General features: G+C 35.3%; 1 protein-coding gene across 1 annotated transcript; it reads right to left on the reverse strand.

The window, feature by feature from the left end:
• Positions 1–531: 531 nt before the first annotated feature.
• On the reverse strand, positions 532–12,439 carry LOC121961467 (rho GTPase-activating protein 8-like). Its single transcript, XM_042511462.1, has 13 exons — positions 12,351–12,439; positions 11,102–11,159; positions 9,315–9,461; positions 9,144–9,231; positions 8,737–8,868; positions 8,173–8,259; positions 7,993–8,091; positions 7,368–7,478; positions 6,440–6,513; positions 5,699–5,776; positions 3,629–3,757; positions 3,267–3,370; positions 532–1,227 (listed from the first exon to the last, which is right to left on the reverse strand). The coding sequence occupies exons 2-13, from the start codon at positions 11,139–11,141 to the stop codon at positions 1,030–1,032; spliced, it is 1,287 nt and encodes a 428-aa protein (XP_042367396.1). The 5' UTR covers positions 11,142–11,159; positions 12,351–12,439; the 3' UTR covers positions 532–1,029.
• Positions 12,440–14,376: the final 1,937 nt, after the last annotated feature.

Consider the following 14,376-nt stretch of genomic DNA (forward strand, 5'->3'; position numbering starts at 1 on the left):
CGGTGGAATTGTCGCTCCAGGCTCCCCTCTAGGCAAAATGGTGGTAAAAAAAAAACAAACAAACAAAAAAAAACATTAAAAAATTGACCTAATTATCTCATAATGTGCCTAAATTTAGAGAATCCTAATCTATCAAGTATAGAATTAATCTGCAGTTACTCCGGTTCAAAATGAGACAAAAATGTTCTAATTTTGTCGATGGTGACCAGCATCAGACGGGGAAGCCTCTTGTTTTCGGCTGAGCAAATTTCCAGAAAAAAAAAAAAAAGGCACCTACCGGCTGGTTAGGAGGAGTGAGGAGTCAGCAGTCAAAAACGGGCCATAAAACGGGTGTTTCAACAATTACGGATCACTGCAACCACAAGAGGTCTCGAGCATACAGTTATACATTTGCAATTTATATATATATATATTTGGGTGATTTGTCCAGTAGTTTGTCCATATTAGCTGCAGGTGGACAGACAAACACACACACGCACGCACGCAACGCACGCACCTGCAGGTGGACAGACAAACACACACGCACGCACGCACGCACGCACGCACGCACACACACACACACACACACACACACACACACACACACACACAATGTGACTGATGCAAATCTTTGTGAATCCAATAAACTGGTCGTGCAAAGTGGCCACAAAAATACTGAAAGGAAAAAATCCATCAGTAGAAAAGGCTTTAAAGCGGACTTGGCTCGATGAAAAGTACTGCAAGATCACAAATCTTGTCAAGTGTCCAAAACAGTGTGTTCAACGCGATGGTTCATCCTCTGGGGAGCAGGGTCATTTTTGTAGAAATCCGACTTTCAGAACTTGTAGAAATTATTATTTTTTTTGTCCAGATGGTGGCGTCAGAGGAAACGTCAGAGTCTTCAGGAATCATCCTCTAGGGACGATCAATATTTATTGCTTTTTTTAATGTTTGTAGTTGATGAGAAATCAGTGTAAAAAAAAAAAAAAGAAAAGAAAAAAAAAATCCAGAGGAAGAGCGACAGGTGGAGCCAGGCGTCGATCTGCAGGTTCAGGGTGATACCTGTGCAGGCGGGCAGCGGGAGCCGAACACGGTGTGGAAATGTTCGATGACGATCTCGGTGAAGATGTTGATGGGCGTCAGAGCGGTGAGGGAGATCGAACCGTGACGAGGCCAGACTAGGTTCACCCCGAACACACAGGCCAGATTAGATGAACTCATCTTGTTGACGATGCTCTCCTGAGACACCTGAAGACGACCATCAACAGACGGATTTAACAGCGTTCACACACATTTTTACCAATTCACTTCCATGACTTTTCCATGACTGTGAGGACAATTTTAAAGACTACACAGGTGCATCTCAAAAAATTTAAATATCTGGTATCTGGTATATCGAGCTCCTGAGCCAGAGACATCAGGCGGGTTTCCCAAACCCTCGAATTGTGCATATTGAATTTGCAAATACAAAATACGCCAAATGAAAACACGTCAATTAAAAAAAAAAAAACGGCCAAAAAGTTTTTGCACTTGCATGAGATGGTATTTCAGGCGATTCCCAAAAAAAGCCATATCTCGCAAAACTGCAATGGACACACTTTCTTTGTAACACTGGGTGGCAGTAATGTGTATATATGAATGCGAACCACATAAAACCTAAAAAACATAAAAAAAAAAAAACGTAGGAGGAAAGAGAGCTCTTCCTAATTCATGTCAAAACAAAGAAATGACGGCGATATTAAATTAATGTTATTGAGTGGCTGCAATAGAAATAAACCTGCAAATATCGTAAACATCCTTCGCCGTGTTTCTTGGAAAGTTCTCTCGAGAAGAAAGTCACGTAACATCGAGAAAGAAGTCGCATAACGCAGTCGTCTCGCAACTGTTTTATTAAAAAATATCGCTTAAGATATGCGCAAATCTGTCATAGAAACCGGCCTGATGTCAGAGGCGTCTTTCTTGGGCGAAGGAGAAGAAGAACCGGACTGTTGCTCGGCGGTCTGAAGTCCTCTTTACACATTAAAGTTTGCGTTTCATTCGTGTATTCAGAGCGTAAAGGCTCAGAATCCAACGTGTTCGAGGTCCAGCGTGAAGTTCCTGCAGTCGATGACGATTTGGGGCCACGTCATCGTCTGGTGTTGCTTCGCTGCGTTTTATCAAGTCCAAAGTCAACGCAGCCGTCTCCCGGGAGATTTTCGAGCGCTTCGCGCTTCCATCTGCTGACAAGCTTTTTGAAGATGCTGATTTCTTCTACCAGCAGGACTTGGCGCGTCCTCAGTGCCAAAACTGCTCCCGAATGGTTTGTTGACCCTGATGTTTCGGTGCTCGACTGGCCGGCCAACTCGCCTCACCTGAACTCCACAGAGTGTCAGGAGGACGAGAAACACGCGATCCAAAAATACAGACGAGCTGAAGGTCGCTGTCAAAGCAACGTCGGCCACAGGGTGATCGCCTCCACGCCGCAGCGACGTAACGGAGCCCGAACCAAATACTGAGTGTATAAATGAACATACCTTTGAGAAATTGTACATTTCTGTTTTGTAAAATATATTTTTTGAATGATTTAAGCTTTAAGCCATAATCATCAAAGTTAACGCAAAAAATATTTAAAATATTTCAATTTACTTGTCGTGAATATACAATATATGATGAAAGTTTATATTTTTTAAATTAAATTACGAGGACAAATGAACTTTTTCCCAATATTAATTTTTTGAGATGCATCTGTACATTCTTTGAAACAAACAACGCTTTTTAGAAAAAATTTTATTCTGTTGTTTTTAATTTAAATATAACTACCTAAATAAAAGCGGTGCAAAACAGGAAAGGCATGTTAAAAAATTCATTAAGCACTGGGGAGTGACTTTTTTTATTTTAGCTTGTATTATTTTGCCAATGATTTGGAGATAAAACTTGAAGGTGTGTCTTAAAAAAAATTCTCTGCTTTTTTTTTTTTTTTTTAAAATCACCAAATTACACAATTTATCAAAGCCAGAAACAACAACAGAAGTTATTTTTTGGCCTTTTTTTTCCATGACTTAAACTTTATTATTTAAAATGTTTTATCTAAGTATTTATTATCTTATACGTCTGTATCTACTGTTCATCTATCTGAGGATTTGTTGTTGTAATTTCCGCTCTTCAGTCTGATTAAATTCAGCTGCCTGATTCCTTCATCTCTCTCCCTGCAGTCGTCTCTTCTTGTTTTTTGTTTTTTTCTCTGCATTATGTATAAAAACCAGTGAAGCTTCATGAAATGTGATCAAATCAGAGAGCGGAGCACCTACCGTGTGGAGGAAACTCAGCAGGTACTTTGCGACGATGAAATGATGTTCAGGAAGACTTTCCATCATCTGTTTGCACCTGGTGACCCGCAGACTGCTCTCCACATCTGACGGACGACAAAAAAACGCTTTCAGCAACAAACACTTTGTTTCTGTCCTGCAGAGACAGTTTTGTTTTTCGGGGCTCGTTTCCAGAAATCCATCAAATAAAAGGGTTTTCACTTGATGTGCTTTGGGAATTTGTAAGGGTTGATGAAACAGGATCCGTCAGGTTTTCGGAGGTTCCCTGGTGGAAACACATGTCTCTAAACTCCATTATGTCCCTGATTTTTTACTCATCATTTTTATTATCCGTCTGTACTCACGGAGGAGCTCCTGGACCTGACTGTAGAGTCTGAAGGTGAGCAGCGGCTCAGGAAGCTCTCTGAGAAACGTCTTCAGGATCACAGCAGGAACGTGGACGTCTCCATACTCATCAAAGTTCACAGGTTTCCCTAAACAGGTTCAGAAAATACAAATGAACTTAATTAATAATCCGTCTGGATATCATCACAGGCCCGAGATTAGACAGATTTTATTATGACAGAATTAATTTATACATTAAAGTGTCAAGGAGTTGAGCCCTATATAAAATAAAAATAAAAATAAAAATAAAAATAAAAATGAAAATGAAAATGAAAATGAAAATGAAAATAAAAATAAAAACAAAAATAAAATAAATTTTAAATAAATTCACAATGCAGTTATGTTAATTTATTGTATTTGTATTCAGTCTCAGGTGAGAGCCAACAGCTGGTTTAACGCTGTTGTATGTTTTATTAACCCTCTGAGACCTGAGCAAATTTCAAAAACATAAGTAAAAGATAATGAGCAACTTCAGAAGAAATGTCCCAACATTTAAAAACACTTTTTTTCTGAAAAAACAAAAATTCTAAAAAGAAGAAAAAAGTTAAAGAAATACAGGAAAATTACAGAAAAATAAAACTAACAGCTTTGAATATATAATAAAAATGAATATAAATATTGTTTTTGTGGACACTTTTACTTTTGCTTCTTTAAATATTTTCCAAATCTACTAATTTCTTGCAATTTGTAGAAACAGTTCTCACCAAGTTGCTCATTACCTTTTTTCCCATGTTTTCCAAAAGCTTCAAACTAATGTGCTCAGATTTAAATACTTGTGAAGGTTTCAGAGCGCAGCCAAAACAAGTGATGTCGATAAAGGTTTTCAAAGGGTTAAAATCACGAATCCATCAACCCTAAACATAATCAGACGATCAATCATTAATCAGTCTATTGAAAATGTTTTAAGTGGTGCTAAAATCACCATTTGAATTATCCATCAATAGAAGTGGAGACTTTTAATAACTTATTTAATTTTTAAGCAAAATTGAAATCAGCTGTGGAGGTTTGGACAGAGAATAATGAGGAAACACCTGACAGACGTAAACAGAAAATCACACCAGAAAATGTTTATTTTGCCACATTTTGGTGAATAATTAATATTTTGGAACAAACTGAGTCCACAGATGGACAGAGATGGATTATGATTTGATAGTTTTTGGCAGAGTTTCCATAAACGTTTTTTATTTTATTATTATTTATTATTTTTTTATGACTCAAAGCTTGAAGAGCTGCAACGACAGAAGCTGCAAACTTTACAAAGTCTCCTTTGAAGCTCACAGGAAACGACAGCTTCATACTCAAAAGATCGGTGGACTATTTCTTTAAAATCTAAATTTTGTATTTGATTTTAAATAAATTTAAACCTCTGGGCTTTTTTTTATTTTTTAAGGGATGATGATACAATCCAAAGGTCGAGTCTACGGCTGCAACTGACGATTGTTTCTATTGGTAATTATTATTTTCCATTATTTTCTTTGGTCTACAAATGTTAGGAAATGGTAGGAAAACTATATATTAAGTTATAAATGATCAAAATTACAAATTTAAAATCATGTCACAAAATTATTATGATTTTCTTAAGAGTTTTTTTCCATGTTACATCCTTGTTTGTTTTTTTACTTTCTTTTCTGTGTTTCTTTTTTTCCATTTATTTCTTTGTTTCTTTTTCCTTTTTTTTCTAATATTCAGGTAATTTTTTTCCGTACTTTTCACAAATTTCTTGCAAATTTTTGGGTCATTTCTTCTTTTGTTGCTCATGCGCTGAAAACATTTTAATTCAATCTGCTGATTAGATGTTTGATCAGTGAAACTAAAACTGGTCCAGGAGTGCGTGTTTAGTTTGGCTCTTAGATCTCCAGTTGATCCTTATTTTTGTCTGCTGGACGACTTCCTGTCAGTGAGACTAAAGTCTAATGAGTTCGCCTGAAACGGACTCAATCTGCAGTCTGATGGTATCGGAGCTGCAGCGAACACACATATCGATCTCCAGCTTCCTGGCACTGACAGATAAACGGGGAGACTCGACTCACCGAGGTTATAGAGTTTCTGAACGTCCTTGATGAGCTGAACTCGAGCCGAACGTCTGAAGATCCCCTCAGTCCTCAGACCTGAAACAGACACGAAAAAAACATTAACCAAAGAATCAGAGTGAGAAACCAGATTTCAGGTTTCTGAGAACGCCCAAAATTACACACGTACGTGTCACCTCAGAGGTGATTTATTCAGTGCAGGTGTTGAATTAATATTTTAGTCAAAAAGTGTGTTTGACTTTCCATGATGATCTGTAATGAATATTTGCTAAATCGGGGAAACTCTTTGGTATTTTCTGGCAGGATTTCAGGAACATTTGAAACTTAGGTGGAGTTTACAAATGAAGCTAATCTCAGGATTTTCAGACATGTAAAAAGTGACTGATTTTAAGCCGTTAAAATAACAAATATATACAACTAATGATTAATTGTCTGATAATCTAATTGAATGTTTGGTTTCAAAAAATGAAAAAAATAAATGAATGGACAAAAATGCCTTGTTCTGTTCAACATTTTAAAATCCTCAAAATATTCAGTTTAATTTAATATAAAACAGAGAAAAGCCAAAAATCTAAGTAACACATTAGCTACCGAAATTAACTAACCTGAAAAGAATTCACCCGCCTTTTTTTAATGTCTAAAATAATAAACTGCCTTTTTGTGTCACATTCATTACAGAAATGAAGGTTTTAATAATAACAATAATCTTTGATGTGATATTATTTTTGGGTCATGACTCACCTTTCTCCTTCAGGTAGGTGACAGTCTGAGAGACGACAGGAGGGATCAGCGCGTCTCTGTTCTTCTCTCTGATGCTGTCGGACAAACAGACGCTTCATTTTAACACTCAACGATTCACCTTTACAAGAGCAAACTGTATAAATCATGTGTTATTTATTTACCCTTTGAAACATAGAGCAGCTTTTCTACTTTTTTTGCTTTCAGGTGGCTTTTCACAAGTATTTAAACCTTTGAACGATGAGCAATTTGGTGTGATTTCTTTAAAAACAGTGGGTAAAAAGGTAATGAGTAACCTGATAACAAATGTTACATAACTTGCAAGAAATTAATAGATTTAAATCTAAAAAAAAAAAAAACTAGGAAAAAATAGATTTGCATTGATCATAATTATATATTTGAAATTATTACAGAACTATTCTAAATTTTTCAACACTTAATCAATAGACGTAAATTAAAAAAAAAAAAAAGCTGGAAAAAAATGTTTGGGGAAAAAAAGAAAAAAAGCTAGGAAAATCATAATCATGTGTTAATCATAATTATATATCTAAAATGATGCTACATAATTATTCTCATTTTTAAACCCTCAATTAATAGGTTTTTTTTTTAAAGCTAGGGAAAAAAAATTAGGGGAACAAAAGAAAAAAGCTAGGGAAAAATTTTATTTATGTTTATCATAATTATATATTTAAAATTAAGCTTAAGAATTATTGTAATTTTTAAACACTTTTTCCAGTTCATTTACTTACTTTTATTTATTTTTAAAAAATTATTTTCAGGTAATTTTCTTGTATTTTTTACCAGTTTCTTGCTAATTTTTGTGTAATTTCTTCTCAGTTTGCTTATTGCTTCCTTCCTATGCTTTTTAGAGGAAATCAAACCAATACGCTACAGTTTTTAAAGGGTTAAGAGTTTGGTCCGAGACACTCACTACTGCAGACTGACTCCAAACTGCTGCGTGGGCAGCGGGGGTCGAGGCGGGGGCGTCTTCACTGAGGGAGGGGGTCCTCCTTTCTGAGCAGCTCGTAGCTTTTCATCGTGTCTGAACGAGACGACACAAAACACAACTGATGATTTACATTCATCCCAAAACACTGAGGTGTAGTAATACTCCACTCTGATTGGCTGGAGAGCGCGCTGATGTTGCGTCCTCATAAGTGTTCGAATTTAACCCTCACAGCAGGAAGCTGCTGGTTCCAGATGTTACCAGACTGCAGCTTTTTTTTTGTTTTTTTGTGGCTCTCCTGAGCTCCTCTGTGGGTTTGACTAAAATCTAAATATTTTTTTAAAGCACCAGTGTCGTCCTTAAATCTTTGGGCCCGTTTCCAAAAACAGGTTTACTGATTTATGTCTGAAACTTTGATGTAAAACGATCTCCTTCACTTTTGTTTCATGTTAGATTCTTATTTCAAACTTGAAGATTTCTTAGAAAATTCAAAGAAAATGTTTCACACAATTTTACATTGCAAATATTTTGATAAAATGATTTTTCCTGCATTTACAAGCTTCTTACAAGAATATATTTAAATATAGAAAATGCAGAAAAACTGCAGTACCTGAGCACATCAGGAGGGATGATGAGCTGCTCGTAGTTCAGGTGTTCTCGGAGCTCAGCCAGGTAGTTCACGTACGTCAGCTTCTTCCCAAACTTATGACTGAAGGAAAAAAACACAAAGAAACTTTAATGTGTTTGAAGAAACTTTGATTTTCGGCCGGTGAGTCTGACGTGTTTTTACCTGATCAGAGGTTTAAAAATGTTCCAGACGATTCTGATGAAGTTTGTTGGATGAACGACGTACAAAGTTTTCATGTTTTTCTTGTATCTGTAATAAAAAAAATTAAAAAAATTAAAAAACCAAAAACATACAGCCATCAGATGGAAATTACAAAATATGTTTGAAAGTTTTTATGCAAATAAAGAATGAAAAACCACATTGTTGAATACATTTTCCCTTCTACGTTTTTTTGTGTTGTTGACAGAAGTTATTTTTCACACTCTCCGTGTCAAAATAAAATAAATCAACACATTCTCTTGAGTTATCTTATAAGCGCTCTCTTATAAGCTCTTGAAAGCACAAGAAAAACACTCGATTTGTGGAAAAATAATTGAAAAATGAATTTGTCTGTTTGGAAATCTGAGCCTTTAATCCTTTTTAATAGAGTTACATTAATTAATTTGAAAACACCTAATTTTTTGATGTGAAACTTTTTTTTTTTTTTACATAAACAGTGAAATAGTTGCCAAAAATTCACTTTAAAAAGTGATTAAAAAATTCTAAATTTTCTTTTTTCCAACGTACTTCCTGTCGAACTCGCCGTAGGCTTCTCGTAACCATTTCAGGGACGGCTTGTTGCTGCTCCGCAGACCGTAATGGAAGTAAACCAGGATGTAGTCCATCTCCACGTACTGGTCCAACGTGAACTTCAGATACCTGCGGGCGGAAATAACGTGAAATCTAACTGTGGAACAACACAAATATCATGTTACTGATGTTTAGAGTTTTTTTATTTTTATCAGAAGCATCATACAGAGCTGGTGTCAAAAATATGTATCACACATAATTTCTTACTTTTTTATTTTTGTATTTTTTTTTTGTTTTATTTGTTTGCCTTTTTATTTTTTATGTATATTTATTTCATCAATTCCATTTTAATTTCTTTTATTTTACTTAACCAAAAAATTAAAAAGTTTTTAAACTGGCCGTACTCGAACAGGCGTCGGTGGTTCAGCTGGTGCGATGGAGGCAAACAGCAGCTGCTGAAGGTGATCAACTTCCTGCCGTATTTGTCGTCACCTTCGAAGGAAACAGACGAGTTTTTTAAAAAATAATGTTTAAATTTCAGATTAAGAAAGAAAGATTTTCTTTTGACCACTGACCGGAGACCTGGATGATGCCGTGTCGAGCCACATCGTAATACGGGTGAGACGAATCGAGGCGGATTTCACCGCCGGGAGGAACCGAAGGACCGTCTGTGACGCACCTCTGATTCTCTTCGTCCTCCTCCTCTTCCTCCTTCTGGAGCTCTGTCACGAGTCGAGGAAAAATAAAACACTTCAGACATTTCAACATGACTTTGTGAAAAAGTTTCATTTAAATCTAACTAAGAAAAAAGAGTGAGTGTTTTAAAATCCTGTCTCATATGTGCAGTTTACACAGATACTCCACCAGCTTTGCTTCGGGGCCAGCCAAGATTTTAGGAATTTGAGAAACGTTCTTTGGATTTTAGAACATTTCTCAGATTTTAGGATGTTTCTACGTTTTTAGGACATTTCAAGGATTTGGGGACGTTTGTAGGATTTTAGGATGTTTCTAGGATTTAAGTAAGTTATTGGATTTTAGGAAGTTTCTGGGACTTTAGGACATTACTAAGAGTTTAGGATGTTCCTCAGATTTTAGGACGCTACTCTGATTTTTAAGACAATTGTCGGATTATAGGACATTTCAAGGATTTTAGGATCTTTCTACTAACCTAAGACGTTTCTTGGATTTTAGGATGTTCTTTAGATCTTATTAAGTTCTTGGACTTTAGGACATTTCTCCTATTTTAGGACATTAATAGAATATCAGGATGTTCCTCAGATTTTAGGACACTACTCATATTTTTAGGACATTTCAAAGATTTGGGGACATTTCTAGGACTTTAGGACATCTCTACGATTTTGGTACATTTCAAAGTTTTCAGGACATTTCTTTTAGAGCTACACAGACAAGCTCTTTTTTGATGCCGTTTAATGCACTCTGGTGCTTAATGTAAACCAAAAGTACAAAAACAATTCCCAGTGTGAATCACTTCATTTTTATTGTGAATTAAAAATGATTGGGGGGTGCCACTCGGCACACTGTCGGGAGCCAGAGTTGGTCTGCGAGCCATAAGTTGAGTATCACTGCTTTATACATTTTAACTCTGAAGGAAAAGATACCAACTCAACCACTGATGCCCGCTCTACCCCACCTACCATTTTCTAAATTATTTCCTTATCTGCTCCGTCCTACTGTTCCCGAAAGTACAGATTAGCCAGCAGCCTGGGTGGAAAACTGCCATCATGATGTGTTTTCTGCGGTGGATGTTTATTCTGCAGCTCCGAGGGAAGTTTTTTATAAACACACTGATAACGGAGAGGAAATGATCTGCTCATAGTGACCTGACAAAAGGCTCAATTTAGTTCAGAGGCAGGAGGAGCAGCAGGAAAAACCCTCCAGTGTGACTTCATACACAGTGAAAGAGAAACTATAACGTGAAATACTGTGAAAACAACATTTATCTGAATCTCTCGTGTTCACACGTATGTGCACAGATGAATATCACGCTGCTTCAAAAACGACAACACAGAAAAACAATTATCAAATAAGAAAGTCCCTGTTCACAAAATGCATGTTTTTTTGTTGTTTCTGCTGAAACTATTTCAAGGTCGTTGATTCAGTAGGATAATTTGGAGGCGGTAGTTTGTCAATGCTTTTGCAAACATGATTATAAAAAGGTGTGTTTGAATAGCAGATTAACAAAACTCAATAAACCCATAAAAAAATAAAATAGCTTTGTAGTACTGAAAAATCCCCTGAAGTTCCCCCACTAACTCAAAATCCCGCTTCACAGGACAAGATTTAGGTCTCAACTAGATTTTTAAAATGTATGAATGAATTATTTTGTGTGTAATTAACTCACCTATTTCTGCCAGTTGCTCCAATTCTGATGCTGAGGTCATTTTTGAAAGATGTCAAGTCTGTTCATGACAAAGAGAGAGCAACATAAACGTACATAAATCATCAGTTTAACCCGTTTTTATCAACACAGATTAAAACTGCAGACATTAGAGGTTCTTGTACTTAACTTGAATATTTCCATTTTTGGCAACTTAACCCTCTGAAACGATGTGAAACTTTACTTTTCTTGTGCTCCATTCGCCGCCTTTTATAAGCTATTTGATTCTTTAAAATCTGAGCAGATTGATTTGCTCAGACTTTGCCCACAATATCCCACATACTGCAACAAATTAGTAAAAGTGACAAGGAAATACCTAAAACTCAGTTTTAAAAAAACAGAGGACGATGATAAGAAAATTACTATTATTATTTTAAATGCCCAGAAAACTGTATTTCTAATAATAACAAATTTATTATAACAAAACTATTATTTTAATGTTAATATTATTCAAATTACAGACAAAAATAAAATAAATAAATACACTTTTTTTCAGCAGTTTCTCTTCTTGCATATTTTGTTGTTTCGATTTTACTCTATTGTTTTTATTTATTTTGCTTATTTCTTGGAACTTTCTCTCTCTCTTTCTTTTTTCATCATCATCATTATATATATATATATATATATATATATATATATATATATATATATAAATTTATTTTTTTTTTCTATTTCGGGCCATGTCTTGTTGAGTTGCTCGTTGGCTTCCGTCAATGTTTTTGGGAGAAATCAAAGGAAATATACTTTAGATGTACTTTTTACTCCACTACATTCATGTAGCAGAGTATTTCTACACTGTGATACTACAACTTTTACTCAGGCTAAATAACAGATCTGAGTACCGCTGCTCACATTTGTGATATTTAACGCTAGTCGACGACTTAGTAAATACTATAATTAAAACATAAAGACAATAGAAGTTAACCTGCCGAGCTTAAAACAGAGTTTAAAGACAATATAAAGTTACACAGCAGAGTAAAACATCAGCTAGCTAACTCACAAACAGCAGGAAAGTGAAACCGGTAATTAGCTTACAGGTAAACTGTATAATTAGCACCTTTAGCAGCACACCTGTGCTGACTGTATGAGCTGCGTTTATCTCACGAGGGAAACCGACGGTTAAATGTTATCTTTATGTTTTCACACGCTTCTTACGGTGTTTGATAAGGCTCCCGAGGAGACCTGAAGCAGCGTGAGAAGGTGAAACACTCACCTGTGTGACGGTAGATAAACTAACATCAGTGAATCCGCCGCATCAACAGGTACAAAGTTTTGATCCAAACTTCCTCAAACAGCAGCTGCCGGCGTCACTGCGCATGCGCAGTTCGCAGTCCCCGAGGGAGGCTTCTGAGTGACGAAATTAGATGTTTATTTTTCCATAAATGTACAAAGAAAAAAAGAGGGAAAATAAGTACTCAGACCTTTAACTGAAGTAAAAGTAGTAATACTACAATGTACAAAAACTGTCTTACAAGTTAAAATAGTGCATTCAAATTTTTATTTTTGTAAAAGTGTAAAAGTATCAGCATCAATTTTTCTTTTTTTTGTGCTGTGTTCAGAGTATTTAAAACAGTGAAACCTGAGCAAAAAGGTTCAATTCTCTTCAAAAAATATAGGAAAATGCAATGAGATAAAAGGTGACAAGAAAATAAACTTAAAATTTATGATAAAAAAGGAAGAGAGAGAATTATTAGAAAATTGTCAAAAAAAAGTGTTAAACTAGTTTTGATTATAAGAATTATATATTCAAAATATGTTACAGTAATTTTTTTATTTATTCTATTTTACACATCACCCTCTTTCAGATCATTTCCTTTGTTTAAACTTTCATTTTTTGGCCAATTTTCAGGTAAGTTTCTTTCAGCTTTTTACTGATTTGTTGCACATTTTTGCATCATTTCTTGTTAAATTGCTCATTACCTTCCTTCCATATTTTTTGAAATATAATCAGTCCAATTAGCTCAGATTTCGAAGGGATAAAGTAAACTAAAAGTAATTAAAAGGCTTAATCTTCCAAAATAAATGCTTTTAAAAATGTTTATTATATCTATAATTCTATGAGCTTTTTATTTTATTTTATTTTTTTGTAAATTAACATCCTACATACTACAAATATATAAAACATACGCAAAAATAATATACACACACACATACACACACACATAAAAATGAGCACAACCTTAAATATCCATTAAGGTTAAAGCACTATAACGTTTCCCAAAACCAAACAACATTTCAGAAAACAAAATAACATTTCCCAAAACAAAAGTAAAGTTTATTTTGGCGATTGCTATTTTGTTTTTCTGAAATGCTGTTTCATTTTTTTGTTTTTGAATGCTGTAGTGTTTTGACTTTCAGGGCCACCGTAATCTCCAGCAGAAAAATGCAACATAAACATCAAGGCAGCATTAATCCAAAAACATCAGATAAAACAGGAAAAAACTGACAGCGTTAAAGCACAATGACTTTTTTTTTTCACCTTAAACTACATTTTGCTTATAATACTTTTACTTTATAAATGTTTGGATCCATGACTTGTACTTAAAGTGAGTAGTTTTCTTTAATTGAAGTACATGAGTACTCCTTCCACAGTGATTCAGACGACACAGCGAAGAATCACCTGCTGCTCTGAATGAAGCTATGTGACGCATGTTTGGCATCTTTTCTTCCTGGAATCAATTCTGTTGTTTTTTTTAGGCGAATGTTTTATCATTCTGGGTGCGTCTCACCTGCAGTGACTCGAGTTAAGCTGCGGCTGACAGAGACCGAGCGGCAGCTCTGTGAAGCGTTCAGTTCACCTGAAAATCCTCAATATGAGTCAGTCAGCAGCTGCAGAGGTGAGGCTTCACGGTGGCTTTAAAATGGGAAAAAAAGGCGGATTTTCTATTAAAACCAAGCCCTCTATAACCGTGTCTTTTTTCACATCAGAGCACAAACATGACGGGATGCTGAAGGACAATATTTGTATTATTGTACACACAAGAAAACATCATCTAACATTTGAACACCTTTTGTGCAGACTTTTGTCCAAATATTCTGGGACATTTCATTATTGTGTATTTACTGTGTTGAAAAATGATCTTACATGTTTTTGTTTTTTTAGTTGGTCTAGTAGTTGTGCATTTTAATTCCTGATTTATTAAATACATTTTGCAGTTCGTTAGCTGATAACACTAGATAGTAGAGGCTATACTGATTTGGAGGATATATAAAACAGTTAAGTATACTTTTAAAAATCA

The sequence above is a fragment of the Plectropomus leopardus genome, chromosome 22, assembly GCF_008729295.1.
Source record: "Plectropomus leopardus isolate mb chromosome 22, YSFRI_Pleo_2.0, whole genome shotgun sequence".
NCBI lineage: Eukaryota > Metazoa > Chordata > Actinopteri > Perciformes > Serranidae > Plectropomus > Plectropomus leopardus.